The 14,595-nt window shown below is 32.8% G+C and overlaps 1 protein-coding gene across 5 annotated transcripts; it reads right to left on the bottom strand.

The window, feature by feature from the left end:
• Positions 1 to 1,070: 1,070 nt before the first annotated feature.
• On the bottom strand, positions 1,071 to 12,644 carry LOC110599927 (pantothenate kinase 2). 5 transcript variants are annotated; one of them, XM_021736552.2, is made up of 23 exons: positions 12,297 to 12,640; positions 11,333 to 11,704; positions 10,363 to 10,575; positions 10,145 to 10,203; positions 9,170 to 9,286; positions 8,465 to 8,584; positions 8,273 to 8,367; positions 8,091 to 8,184; positions 7,671 to 7,802; positions 6,829 to 6,941; positions 6,471 to 6,663; positions 5,353 to 5,561; positions 4,956 to 5,000; positions 4,779 to 4,827; positions 4,609 to 4,691; positions 4,153 to 4,269; positions 3,705 to 3,768; positions 3,285 to 3,431; positions 3,054 to 3,194; positions 2,786 to 2,869; positions 2,273 to 2,467; positions 2,008 to 2,079; positions 1,071 to 1,440 (listed from the first exon to the last, which is right to left on the bottom strand). In XM_021736552.2, exons 2-23 carry the CDS (start codon positions 11,616 to 11,618, stop codon positions 1,351 to 1,353), a joined length of 2,718 nt encoding a protein of 905 aa, XP_021592244.1. In that variant the 5' UTR covers positions 11,619 to 11,704; positions 12,297 to 12,640; the 3' UTR covers positions 1,071 to 1,350. The 5 variants fall into 5 exon arrangements, 4 of the variants coding, with proteins under 4 accessions (XP_021592244.1, XP_021592243.1, XP_021592245.1 ...); XM_021736551.2 differs by having other exon boundaries at positions 11,333 to 11,648; positions 12,297 to 12,639; XM_021736553.2 differs by lacking the exons at positions 1,071 to 1,440; positions 2,008 to 2,079 and having other exon boundaries at positions 2,324 to 2,474; positions 11,333 to 11,648; positions 12,297 to 12,641.
• Positions 12,645 to 14,595: the final 1,951 nt, after the last annotated feature.

The following is a 14,595-nucleotide window of genomic DNA, read 5'->3' as shown; positions in this document are numbered from 1 at the left end:
AATCCAGCGATCATCACACTACAAAAGACAGTTGACAGCTAGTGAACCAAGTTCAATATTTAATGTCAAACATAAAATTTATCGCCACTGATTATAAATTAATAATTAACCTATAATAGTTTCGTATAATCATAAAAAAATTTTAATAGAGCTAATCAAATTTTAACACCAAATTGATCATCGGCTTCATGTTAAAAGTATCGATGATGATACATTATCATGCAACTCTTAATAAAAAATTATTAGCAATACGATTTTTAATAAAAAATTATAAACAATATAAACAAAACGATAATAAAATAAAATAAGAATCACCAAAATAAGAAAATAAAAAAAAGTCAAAATATTAAACATCGATGTCAACCATTCACGGGTAGAGAAAGCAAACAACATCAGATTTACTTAAATACATTTATCATCAGACTGATTGCTTCACTTATAGCCTTTATTTCTCTTTTCGTTTTTTTTCAAAAAAAATATTTTTTAATTCACATTTCTAAAAAGAAGTCCATTTTTCTATTTTACTTGTAAATAAATTAATGTGTTTATTATATGTAAAAATATAATAAAACAACCGCCTTTCAACGGTTTTAAAAACTGTATTATTTTAATATTATTAGAATAAATAATTTTATTATTTAATAATTTAAATATATTAGATTTAATTTTAATATATTTATAACTTTTTTAATAATACTAATAATAGTAATAATAATGGCAAACAAACTGTTAAAACATATAATGACTATAACATCAAATTAAGCTTTTGTAATTGCATAGATTTTTGCATATTATTTAGGATAATTTATAATTTAATATTTGGTATAAGACTATAAACTTTTGTTTATTTTTAAATAATTGTTTTTACTATAAATATGATATTTGAAATTTTATAAAAAAATTAAACTACGAAGCGAGAAAATTAATTTCTTTATTTTCAAAGAAACTATTTATTTAAAGAAGTATAACCTTAGGAAATTTTAAATTTAAAAAAAATAAATTTTTTTAATTAAACAAACATAACCAGTTGAATTTCAATCAAACTTAAAAATTAAAATTGAGCCCGACTTGAGTTAAATTTTTATTTTTATTGATAGAAAACTCAAATAGCTAACCACCAGTTTGATTTTTTACGGCATTGCTCATAATCTAACAAACCATAAATAAAGCCCCTTCCATCTCAATTTTAAAGGTCACGTCATAGTTTTTTTTTTTTTTTGCATGAACAGTAATCCCTGTTGATTTCTTATGAAGACCGCTAAGACTTAACCTGAAATTAGTTGTCTATGGATTTATCAGCACAATATAAAAATGTAGATTCTGATGACTTTGTAACTTGAAAAGAAGTTCTCAACTAGCTGGTTCATATCTGCAGACACAGTCATATATGTTTCCTTTAATCAATTTTTCTGCCAATCTCTGATTCTTCACCATTGCCAGCTGCAAGAGAAAGAACACTTGTTATGTTGTGAGTTTCACTGACACACTCATAATGGACTTGTACTTGTCAGACACACTAAACATTGCCAACTATTATGTCTAGAATCTAACTATAAGAACGAAGTTTAATTGCCAGCCCCATTATGAAAAACTAATGCATTCATGGATCATGACAAAACAGGGGTGCTGTTATTCAACTTCCACATTGCTAGACCTTTCAACTAGGGGAAAAAAGAAACACAGTCTCGTTTATTTCACAGAAAATATTTTTCAGAAAACATTTCTACATTCTCTAACATTTGGGCATTCAAGAAAATCAGAGAATAGAAAATATTTTCCAGGTGGTGAAAAGGAAAGTTCAATTATTTTTAAGGAAAATGACCATCTTTTGAAAATAGACTTCTGGACTTTATATCTTAGTAGAAAATACTAAGCTTTCTATACATAAATTCATTAACATTTTTTTATTTTTAATATTTCAACACAATGATAAATAAGTTATTTTTTAGGAAAATATTTTCTAAATACAAATTATTTTTTGCAAAACAAATGAAGCCATAATATTACCTTCAGCACATCACATTTAAACCTAGCATTGAAGTTGGTATGGAGAGCTCTGCCCATCCCCTCCAAGACAATCTGAACATCACAAATTTCAAGATGTGAGTGTAGTTACAGAACTTGCCCTATTAGTTTCTACTGAAGTATATGTTCAAACAGAGGGGTAAAGCCAAAACCACTAGGAAGTAAGAGAACAAGAATCATACTGGAATGAAAAATATGTGAAGTCAATGCTTAACAAGGAAATAGAAAATAGGAAACAGCATTATACCAAATCAGCATCCTTTGCAGCAGCAGCAAGCTCAGAGCTGACCTGTCTCAAATCTATGCATGGACTCCCACACCCATTCTCAACAACCATCAAGGGAACTGATGAGGAATTCTCCTTAGAGCCATCTAAAGTGTTGATCATTGCATCCACCAGCAGGCCTCCTGCTTCAGCAGCTCTGCGAAGAACATCACAATGCTGTGGACTACAAGAATCAGTTTTATTACTTCTGTTTATTGCATTAATATCAAGAACAATTCTATGTACAGTGGCACCACAAGCATTAAGTTCTTGAAGTCTGAGAAGATGATTATAGTTTCATAGTTCCCTATATTTGTCACAAGAAATCAATGCTCAATTCATGTCTGATCAAAGTAATCACATTTAAGATTGAGGTAAAAAGTACCAAGTCAGCTTGCATGTGACCAAATTATGCCAAAGGAGATTAAGGTGATTTAAAACAAACACATTTTGATCAAGGTGCAAAGTACCAAACCATCATGCATATGGACAAACCTTAGCAGCTTCAGCGACAATATCAGGGAGCTCCATAGCAGTCACATCATTTAGTGCTGGAAGGGAGTTTGCTACCAAAACGACCTGCAATTACAACTAAATGTTGTTACATTGTAACAATTTGAGAAAGTTCTCACACACAATGAAAGTCGCGCTTAAACTAAATCATTATTAGAATAGACAAATTGAGCAGGAAAATCCTAAATGATAATTGGCTGGGTCAATAATTTAAAAGCCTTTCACTAGCAGTACGGAGATGTAAACTCACCTCAGTTCCACGTCGAAGGAGTTCTCGTGCTAGGGGAAGCATCCCTAGAACAATGTCAGCACCTGAGTTGTCCACAAACAGTAAAGCTCTCTTGTGTGGGTTATCCAGCATTCTCTCTTTGAAAACATCAAAATCATCCACCTGAATGACAAGTCAGACATAATTTATACCACTGATGATGCAGTCAAGAGATTCTCCACATAAAATATGTATTATCTTTTATTCAAGCACCTGCCAAGGTCTTTGCATTTTGTTGCGACTCATTCTGTAAATTTCAATAATTGTTCCTTTGTGATAAAGATCCACACAAGCACTAGAACCCCAGTCAAATATGTTTGCTGCTAGAACCCCCTCAATTAAGGTGAGCAATCTCATCTCCTACAAAAATAAATAGGTCTTCAGGTTATCAACACAGTTTCCCGAAGAAGTACCAAGTTATGATAGAGCGATGACTCAAAGCCTCTCCTGTTCAGGTATATTATTGTTTTATATATTAAATTAATCCTTATATGATTCATTTTCTAAATGCACGTTATCGACCAAAAATTTTAGACAGTTTATGGTTACAAGATATCTCATCGGTGCTATTGAAACCAATCACCATTCCACACGAGCAAGGGTAAAGAAGGAAAGGTAACATCAAGTGCATACCTCTGTCATACTATCAAGCTCCATCAACAAGTCGGGCAATACAGCAAGTGATGCCTCATTTTCCCTATCATCCAAAATTGAAAATATACAAAGGACCATAAGAAAATAATGTGGCAAAGTTTGTGTGCATCTGTAGAGCTCCTTTTAGTACACTATTCACTTAGTCATATAATAAAGCAAGGGAAGCCTCATTTTTGTGTCATGCACGCCAATTGACAACCCTGACTTATCAATGACATGAGGAATTTATCCAGCACTAAGGTTCAAGCGACTGTGCTCACCTGCATGCATCTTTAACGTAGTTTCAAGATTGAGAGGTGTATAACTTTTCATGCTTAGACACACCATTACCGTACATAGACCATTATCAACTAAAAGTTGTAAGTGAATGCAAATGAGCACACAAAAGAAATCAGTTAAAACTTGATTAGTGAAAATCTGTAATTACCTCTGTTTTATGCTTCTATATGCATCCACAAAGTGGAACTCTCTCAAGCACTCTTCTCTTAGTTCCAAAAGGTTGGCCAAGCCTAACTTCCCATATGCAGCAGGCTCCTCCATCAACCTATTTTGTGGTTGGAAATTGGCAATAAGAAAAACGGATGCAATGGAACCAATGGGAAGCAATGGCATGTCTAATTTAAAAAATTTAACACCTACAAGAACTGGATCCAAACAGCAATGAAACCCATAATGATCACTCACGTTTCCAAATTTTAATGATGAATTGATGAAGATTTGTACTCTAATTTTCAGCATCATATCAGTATCAACCCACAAAAGATGCATAATAGTTTATTTAAGAAAAATCTGATATTCAAAACTGTCCTCATCTAACCAGTTTCTTAAGAGGTACAGCCAACATAGGAAATGTTCAACTGAATATACCAGATGGTAGGATTACCTTGCCAAGTGAGCAGAAAAAGCACGAGCAAAAGCATCGCCCCTTCTTTTGGCATCGTCAGTTCCACCTTCACTTGCCACTGCCTACCAAACTTTCACATGTTCTTAAAATGACAAATTGACAGTAACAATGTTCCCACTCCATATATTTACTGATTATTGACATTGTACCTTGTCAACAAGATCTGGCAAATGCCCAGAAAGCACAGTGAACCAGTACCTATGTTAGCATACAGAAATAAGATAAGACCTTCAAATTACAAACAGTAAAAATAGATATTAACTAGTTTACTAATTATTTATTACAGGATTTATTCAATATGGAGGAAATTTCAAGGATGTACTCACTCTAACTCATTGTGATCTGAGAGGTCAATAGTGTTTGGCTCGTACCTGTTGGCATACAAGTCAGCACACTCTTACCAAGTTAGATAAGTAAGAAAGGTAGATGATTGTTAAGATAAATTACACCATATACTAATATTCAACAATATTTGCAGATTCAAGTAACATCTATTTGACAAAAATGGCACCAAAACAGCAGAGCAAATAATGCCCAACTTTTCTATATATACTTTTGCTACCCAAAATGTTGGCAGCTACATGTTAATGGGATACTATTGAATGCCATGATCAGGGTCAGAAAATTTTTTATTTTCAGTAATATCGTGATCAAGATAGATGGATTAATGCACAAAATAATCTAAAAAATTTAGTAAGAAAATCAACATGAAGTTATGCATACATTTTTGGGTCTGCCAACAGAGGAAACACCTCCAAAGTGGGCACAAGATGGAGAACACCAACATTTAATGCACTTGCATCAGAACGCAGAGTTCCACCTTTGGATGAAGGAACCTCAAAGCCACCAAGTCCAGTGGTTCCAGGTGGATCCATAGGTACAGGCGCTGTAATTTCAGTTCCCTTCAGCACAAACTTTTCCATCCATGAAATCTGCATGTGAATCGATGGCAACTTGCTTATGGGTTCCAATAGGAAAACAGAAACCATGAATTAAAATATTTAAGAAAGAATGTGCGGATCCATAGCTATAGGCGCTGTTATTTCAGTTCCCTTTCTCTTTGACCATACAGACATGCTTTATTAAGAATCTATTTCTTCTTGATATCTAAAATATCTAGAATAAAAGAATATATGACACCAAAGAATCACTGTAGTGGAGTTACTTTGCCAACTTCCTTTTGAGCCAATCAGAATGATAGAAGGTACCACAAATTGTAGAGCCATAATATGTCTATCTATCCCATTTAGAAATTCAGGGGCAAGAGAACCATGAAGTACACATTGTACAAAGAATATATGGTTACTGTGTAGCTGAATTAGATTCTCATTTCCATCATACAACAAAACGCTTTACCAGACCCAAGTTCTCTTCATCACTCTTAAACAATTTTATCTAAACTTGGTTTGAGTTAAAAACTAGCGTGGACAATGCTTATGCCAATAGTATCCAACTTTTCAACAAAAAAAGAACCTCAGTAATGGTTTTTTTAGCATAAATTCATATTCTACAATCCTTCCATTACTACCATATATATATGAGAAAGAAAAATGTTACAAGAATATTATACATATATTGGATAAAATTGTAAATCGAATATTAATATAATAAATTTTCAAAAAATATATGTTTATACAATTTGATTCAGTTTGGTCACTCACCATTTCTGTAAAACAAAAAATATAACCCAACCAACTGATTTGATTAACCAAATTTTTAATATTAGCTTTTCAGTTTGGAATAAAATTTTCCAGATTTAAAGTTTCCTTCTAACCAAGATCAATTGGTTAGAAGGGAGTTGGCAGTCCAGGCCATGTTTTTCCAGACCCAACAGAACTTGCCTTCTCGTTCAAGTCTCCGAGTGGAGGCCCATGAATCTTTCCACCAGTATATGGTGCACCCATTGGAAACCGTTCAACTAACTGATGAACCATCAAATCATCAAGACCATGCTTTTCATAGCTCATAAATGCACCTAAAGCACCCAAAAAGCCTTCATGCCGAAGAAACATTGCTTGCGCCTCTCCTTTTGACCTATGCAATGAATATAAAAATTTAATATCTCTTTAGATAATTGTAATGATAGACATAAACTGATTTCCTCCTTCAGGCAGAAGAAAATGGAACAACATGAAATCTATCTGCCTTATCTCAATTATAAAATAAAAAGATTTAATACTTGAAAAAATTAGTATTTACCAGAAATGAACTGCAAAGGAGATTGTGTCCATGGTATAAGCATGACCCCGTATAAAGAAACCTCCAAAGAAGATTCGCTTTAGCCCAAATCTAAGTGCATTCAAGTATGCAATCTGCAGAGTGGAACAGCCAATACAGACACCAATACATCATACAAATTACAGGACTGCTTATCTGGCATGATCATGCCAGAGAATCTGTCAACTACTTAAAAATAATAAGTATGATAAGACCCCTGACATCTCAAAACAGCTCTCAGAAATCATAAATGAGAGTTCATCTCTAATGAGAATAAAACATTTCCCTTCTAGTTTCCACATGATATTGTAAATAAGTTCACTAATCACTAGTTAATAAACATGTGAATTGCAAATACAAGTGTGCTCAAAATCATACATAGATGGCCATGAGATGATGCTGAACTTTTATAAGAGCTCCAACCATAACAGTAAATTTTATGCTAATATAAAATTTCTTGGGGGGAATAGAATTCAGCATTCACACAATGATTCATTTCAATGACAATTGACCGCTTCCATGCACTAAAATCAAGCGAGAAAAATTAACACTTCTCCCCCAAAGGACTTGCCGGTTTTCTTTTGAACAACTAAAGGCTGGTCTTCATTGCAGAAACTGATCCACGTGTCAATCACTTCATAAATTTTTTACTTGTATCAAACGTTAAAATGTTACAGCATCATCACTAACATGTTGGAAGGAATATAGACAAATGATTAGAAGATGATCCAAAATCTAGAAAACTAGATATATCACATGATACCATGAAATCCTTGTTACTTATATGGAAAATTTTGTGAAATAAAATCTTTTGGCCAACACACCTGCCCAATGTTATATGAAATCATTCGCAAGAGCGATAGGGAAATATCTTCTGGTCTATAGTCTTCAAGTTCCTTCTTTTCAGAAATAGCCTTGCCAAAACTAGAAGCAATGGTTGATGCCGAAAGACCAATCTATGATGATTTATTTAGGAGACAGGGTGTTACAATAATATATTGAGGAAGTAAAAATCAAACATATTTTCAAGATAAGTCTTGGCAATAAAAGCAGTGGTTGATGCCAAGAGAACAATTTATGATGATTTATTAGGGATAGGCTGTTACAATAATGTATAGAGAAAAAACAAGCTAACATAATTTCAAAATAAGTCTTGACAATAACTTACAGTACCAATGCATCTTGCAGTTAAACTGTCTTTTACTGTCACTTTAATAAAGGATCAAATTTTAAACTTGGCATACCTTACTATAATCCATGCCACCATAAATATCACCCACAAGCATGTCAATAGTCCTATTATCTCCCCTTTGACTCAATTCTAGCAACTCGTCAAAACTGAAATGACCATGAACAAAGATAAACAGTAGTAAAATTTCTGAGCAGAGTAAATATAAGAATGACGTAGAAATGATAAGAATGTCACCTCTTGCATTTAGTTAACAACCTTCCCAAGCCCCAGTAAGTGCCACCACCAACATTTGTCCCGCTAACCCGTTCAAACTTCCCATCTCCATCAACCTATACCATATGAAAGAATAATCATGCCTCAAGAGTTTTTACCATACTCAAGCTCAAGTACTGAGCAACAAACAAACTGAGAACAAGAAAAATGTACCTTGATCATACTAACACCTGATCCAATGTTAACAAGAAGATAAGGGAACAGATCATTTTGGTCGATCTGCACAAACTCTTTCTGACCCTCCATGTGTGTGAAAGCTTCATGGCGTATTGCCTACACAAAAATTTGGTTAAGGTAGGAACATGAAAAACTGAGGTTAAGAACAGAAGACCTACAATAACAAACTTTAATACATGTATGCATGGCTAGTCAATTAATTATTTTAAAAAAAATCCCAGGATTAAGGTAACAAATTCAAATTATGCTTCAGAAAAAGAAAAAGAAATAAGAAATACTCCATTTACAAAAAAAGGTGAACATCATCATTGTTCCAACCACTATCCAGCATTACATAAACACACTGTAATCAGACCAGTATATAATAGCTAGGAGGAAAAGTGAAGCACAATGGTACTTGAACTAGATTCACATGAACAGGGTGGATGAGGAAAAGAACAAGGGCTGGACTGTAACTTTTTGTCTTGCCAATGACAACATAATCCAATTTACCGGATAACAAAAATTAAAAACCAAGTTCAAACCAGAATAACCAATGGGTTCAAACAAATAGGTTGAAGAATTGATAAAAAGAATATAAACCTTCATCAATATTATTTATTAGCAACAATTCCATATTCAAAAAAGAACAACTTAAAGTAATAAAAATCAAATAAATATCAATTTTGTATTAGGTTTCACCTTGAGTAAAAAATTTGCCCCTGCCACAAGACAGTCCATCTCGTCCTCTTTGTCAAGACTAACCCCAAGCCTTTCTTTGAAAAGGTCTGCAAACTTGTATGCCCCACCACCTGTGGCCTTCCCATAGATCAATTTGTTAATACAAATTGCATCAGAATTCAGAGCAAAACAATACAATTTGGGTCAAATATGGAAATATGTCTTAACTCAAAAGCAAGGAATTCATAATTGCCCCGGCATTGGGAAAATGACAACTATGTACAGGAAGAATCTGAATCAAATTATTCATGTATAGCTACCTCATATATAATGCTTTTGAAGACAAATAAATTATAAAATCATCAGGCCCCAAGAAATGCCAGCATATAGTGCAAAGCACCTTTCAAAAAATTCTAGTTGAGGCAATGTGGAATGGATATAACCACATGAAAAGTCACCATGCCATTGAATGATTGAGATTTGCAGGCATGGAAAGTACTGCTGCCCATTATAATCCAATCACAGACGAAACCTGAGCTACTTTGCTGTCTAATTTTCTGGCATTTCTTTGACCCATCCAGTTATGGCTGCACAAGTACATCTCTTCCTTTCATTCACAGTGTTTTCAGTTCATTTCTGAAACCCTTCTTTTGTTTCCAGAATTTGAGGAGGACGTCTAATGGGCCAATAATGGGGTACAGGGCATAGGCTTAACACAGAACAAGTTTACAAATGCATCACTAGAATAATAAAAAATGCCACTATATTCTTTGGCAACAGATTCTCCCACATGCTTTATGGTCGATACAAAGAAATTGCAGAGAGTATATTTAACTATGCTCTAACAAAAATGAAACTTTTGTTCTAATTTTCCTTTCTTTTGTGATATTGTCTTCTTTTTATACAGTATGAATAATTAGCTCCAAAAAGAGAGGTGATTTAAATGACAAGTAATGCTAAGTATGCATTATCTATGTCAGACAGAGAGATAGTTACCTTAATTACAGCATTGCAATTGGCTGGGGTCTCAGAAAGCCATCTGTGTGAGTCAACTCCTATCAACCAACAAAAAAAAAAAATAGAATTTTCAAGAGAAAAATAAAAGAAAGGAATGAGAATGGAATTGGTGACTGTAACAAATAAATTCACAGTATTAGTAATGACAGAAGAAAATGAGTTCAAAAAAAGATGAAAATGAACTTTACTATGCATACCACCAAGGTGAAGCTGCTTGGAAGAAATAAAGTCTAAGCAATCATTAATCTTTCTTGTCTCAAACTTCACAAAATGAAGCCTTCCACCAAGAATGGGGTAACTTCTCCTATTACCGTTAGAAATTCCTAATCTCTCCTTAACCATCTTCTTCCTTTTATCATTTATTGATCGATCTTCATGTCTTGAGAAGTACACCAACTTGATTAAAGATCCTGCCATCAGATAATCTTAACTTTCAACAAACGACAAATGGCTACCAAAAACTTTACGTAAATTAAAGATTCAACTTTACAAATCATTTCCCTGTTTAAACTGAAAAAGTAAAGGAAAAAAAGTTTAAAGACAATAGGAAGGCAATCTATTACCTATCAAAACTACAAGTGGCAAACTAACTCTTCACTCAGAAAGAATATAATCATAAAAACTATGCAAAAGAGATTCTGTATGTACTTCTTAGTTCTCACGATCAGGGTTAATAGCTTGTAAAATTTAGCTTTCAAACTAGAAACTTTCCAAAGAAATAAGTGGATTAAAGAAGGAAAGAAGGAAAGGACGTCTCTCCATGTATAATATGATTAATATCACATTAACTATACCCCTTTGAAATCTGAAATTGACAACTCCATTACTGAGTCAAGCAATAAAATCATCACAGAAGCCTAGCTACTGGAAAAGTGACAGTGAAAAACAGGCCTGAGAAGACAGTATGTTAAATAAAGTAACTAGATGGATAAGAGACAGAATGCAGGGGAAAAGATATAGACATAAGTGGAAGTAGATCAAAATCCAGGATTTCTTCCCATGTTATTCCTCCCAAAGAGCCAAGAACATTATCAAAATAAAATAATAATAAAGGACCACTTGAACTCCCAAAAAAAAAACCGTCTCCTGGAAAAAGAGAATGCACTAATCACCAAAAACCAAATAACAGAACAAAAAGAGCAGTCACAAAGCAGAATTACATTGTACCTCCAATATCAAGAGCTAAATGGGATATATCATCAGATTGATTAGGCAACAGAATTGTGGGATCCCTTTCCTCAGAATTCCCCTGAATAGCAGCCTTGCTAAGGTCCAGCTGGGGTCTGGAACCGGACCTGTGAATGGAATTACCTGTATGAGGAGCCATTTCCCCGTCTCCTTGACCTTCCTCCTCTCTTTGCTTGCTTATAACAGCGTCCTTAGTCTCGGCCCCTTCCCTCTTTTCTATTATATCTTTAGTTCCAAGAACTGGGTCGTCTTTTAAACCAGCCATTGTCCAAAATCTCACCACCTGCTGTTTAACCTACACATACACAACCAACAGCAGTCTTGGGTCAGAAGCTGGTTTGGTCACTTGTCCTACACTCAGAAGAAGAGGAAATAAATTTTATATTCACATTTATATATATATGCATATTAACCGGTTCGGCACAGAAAGTGACGAATTAGAAACAACAAATTGACTATAAATAAAAATATTAAAAATTAAAACTTTTATTTTCTTTATGCCCATTCTATAGGTATTGATTACAAAAGGAAATTCAATTCTCAGGGATGAAAAATAAAAGGGAAACTTTTGTCAATTTGATAAGGCCCACATGGTAAAACAAAAAGTTAGAAACTGTTGGGGAGATTTAATGCATCCAGTCCAACCAAAACAACACTGTTCATATATGTTCAATGATCAAAACCAAACGTACTTTATAATTAGAACAATCGCACACCAAATAAACCCAAATCAAATTGAAAATATCAAGCCAAACACAGATAACAGTCAGCCAAAAAAAATTATATAAAAGAAGAAAATGTCAAAACTGAAAAGAATCCAACAAGTAAATTAGCAAGTAAACAAAAATAAAATACAATTGGTTGAAGTGGCAAGTCCAATTCAGTTGAACTGAAATTAAGATAGATAAAGCAACTAGAAGAGAAATGGGTGAGAAAGGCAGACCTTATTAAAAGCAGCTTTTTGTTTGATGAGGATTAGTTATAGTTGTTGATTTACATACGACTAGTATGGAACGCCAAAAAGGAATTTGTTTTGGAACTACAAAGTTACAGAGGGAGAGAAATTGATTCTGAATTCTTTTTGCAGATTTATCACCTCCTGGTCTCAACGAAATTAACCCCAAGGGAAATGGGGAGAGGAGGAAGGAAAATAAATTGAATTTCTCCCTTTTGCTTGTTTGGACAATATTAAGCATAGAAAAGATGAGAAAGGAGGGAAAAGTGTCTCAATTTCCTTTCATAAACCTAAAAATTTATCTTTGAGCAGCAAAGCAAGATGCCCATAGGCCCCATACCCGTTTGAATGTGCCTTCAGGCTTCAGCTTATCGGGATTTTCATATTTTTTTCTTAATAACATTAATTATAAAACATTAAATCATTTTATCATTCATAATTATACATATATTACAATATTTATAATATATTTAACTATAAAAATAGTAATGTGAGTGATATTGATACAAGCATTCATTAAAAAGAGATCTTTAATTTAAAAATATTCAAAAGGGTTATCTTAAAATCTCACTCTCACATATACAGCTAAACAAGATTTAAATAAGAAATCATTATTTTATCGGTAATTAACTACAAATTCTAAATTTTATTAGAATAAAACTTCCAACAAATTATATGTATGAAAAATATCTACCGGAGAGTTATTACTCATTAGTTTCACCAAAATTATATTTAAAATAAATTAAATTTAATATTTAAATGTATTTCTAATTTAATTATCAATATTTTCTCTATTTCAACATAAAAGTTAATTTTATTTCAGTAATTTTCTGTACTTGTTAGAAATTTATTTGAACTTTCTCATATCAGTATGTATAACTTCTGTTGCTTAATTTTCTTGGATAAGAATTTGGAAAAGGAAAACGATGCATACAATTTAGTGCGCGTTCATGATGTTGTGGTTTTTACTTTATTATTATTATTATTATTATTATTATTATCATTATTATTATTATTATTATTATTATTATTATTATTATATAAAAAAATAAAAATAGCGATTTAATTAGGAAAAATTACTTTGTAGTCCCTGAGGTTTAACGTAATTAACACTTATGTCCCTCTATTTTGGCGACTCAACACTTAAGTCCCTCACTTTCTTTTCTGTCCAACTTCGTAGTACTTCCGTCCAAAATAGCCGTTTGGGACACGTGAATTGACAAAATTAACCTTCTTCTTCTTCTTCCTCCTTTTTCTGCAACTTCTTCTTCTTCTTCTTCTTTCTTCTTCCTTCTTCTTCTTCTTCTTTCTTCTTTCTTCTTCCTTCTTCTTCTTCTTCTTTCTTCTTCTTCTTCTTCTTCTTCTTCCTACTCTTTCTACAGCAGCTTCTTCTTCTTCTTCTTCTTCTTTCTTCTTCTTCTTCTTCTTCTTCTTCTTCCTACTCTTTCTGCAACAGCTTCTTCTTCTTCTTCTTTCTTCTTCTTCTTCTTCTTCTTCTTCTTCTTCTTCTTCTTCTTCTTCTTCTTCTTCTTCTTCTTCTGCAACTGGAGAGAGAAAGCATGAAAGAGAAAAAAAAAAAGGAATTTCACATTAAGAGAAGGGTATTTCTGGAAAAAATTATCACCTCTCACTTTTGACTCTTTGACCAAACGGTTTAAATGGACGGAAGGACTACGAATTTGGACGGAAGAGAAAGTGAGGGACTTAAGTGTTGGGTCGCCAAAATAGAGGGACAGAAGTGTTAATTACGTTAAACCTCAAAGACTAAAAAGTAAATTTCCCATTTAATTATGAAGGGAGACCCAAATTCCAACCCCATACCTCTAATCCTCCTCTTAAAGAAAAAAAAAAAGCAAAAATATATTCAGTTATAGAATTGATTTTTTTTTTTCATCTTGCAAATTGTTTTGTGCAACAGAAAAACACGTATTATAAAACCCCATTTTCCTTCTGTTTGATTCCAACTAATTATCGTATAAACAAGTATTTGCCAAAAAAACTGTAATTATGAAGCAAATTTGAATAAAACTAAGTAAAGTGTTTTTTTTTTTAAAAAAAAAAAAATAAATAAAACAAGTAAAAGTGATTTTTGCCTTCATAATTTTTGTTAAATTATAAGAAACATAAATGAAAAGTTACTAATTTATACTGCGAATCGTCGAAAAAAAAAAAAACTCTTTTATCATTATTCATTAACATCATGTTTATTAATTTAAATTAATTATTCTACCTAGTATGTTCAGTTAAACTTTGTATATAGCAAAAATATGACAAAAATTCCAATTCC

This window comes from Manihot esculenta, chromosome 14 (genome assembly GCF_001659605.2).
Source record: "Manihot esculenta cultivar AM560-2 chromosome 14, M.esculenta_v8, whole genome shotgun sequence".
Classification (NCBI taxonomy): Eukaryota; Viridiplantae; Streptophyta; class Magnoliopsida; order Malpighiales; family Euphorbiaceae; genus Manihot; species Manihot esculenta.
Note: the sequence above shows the minus strand (reverse complement) of the source record. Positions and strands in the feature narration are given on the sequence as shown.

Bases quoted from the DNA above. Each gene is read 5' to 3' on its own strand.
- LOC110599927 (XM_021736552.2), bottom strand. From the start codon at position 11,618: ATGGCTGGTTTAAAAGACGACCCAGTTCTTGGAACTAAAGATATAATA. The intron at 9,287-10,144 runs GTAACTATCTCT...ATCTATGGGAAG, and splicing joins ATTGCAATGCTGTAATTAAG to GCCACAGGTGGTGGGGCATA. The intron at 1,441-2,007 runs GTAATATTATGG...TTTCTCTTGCAG, and splicing joins TTAAATGTGATGTGCTGAAG to CTGGCAATGGTGAAGAATCA.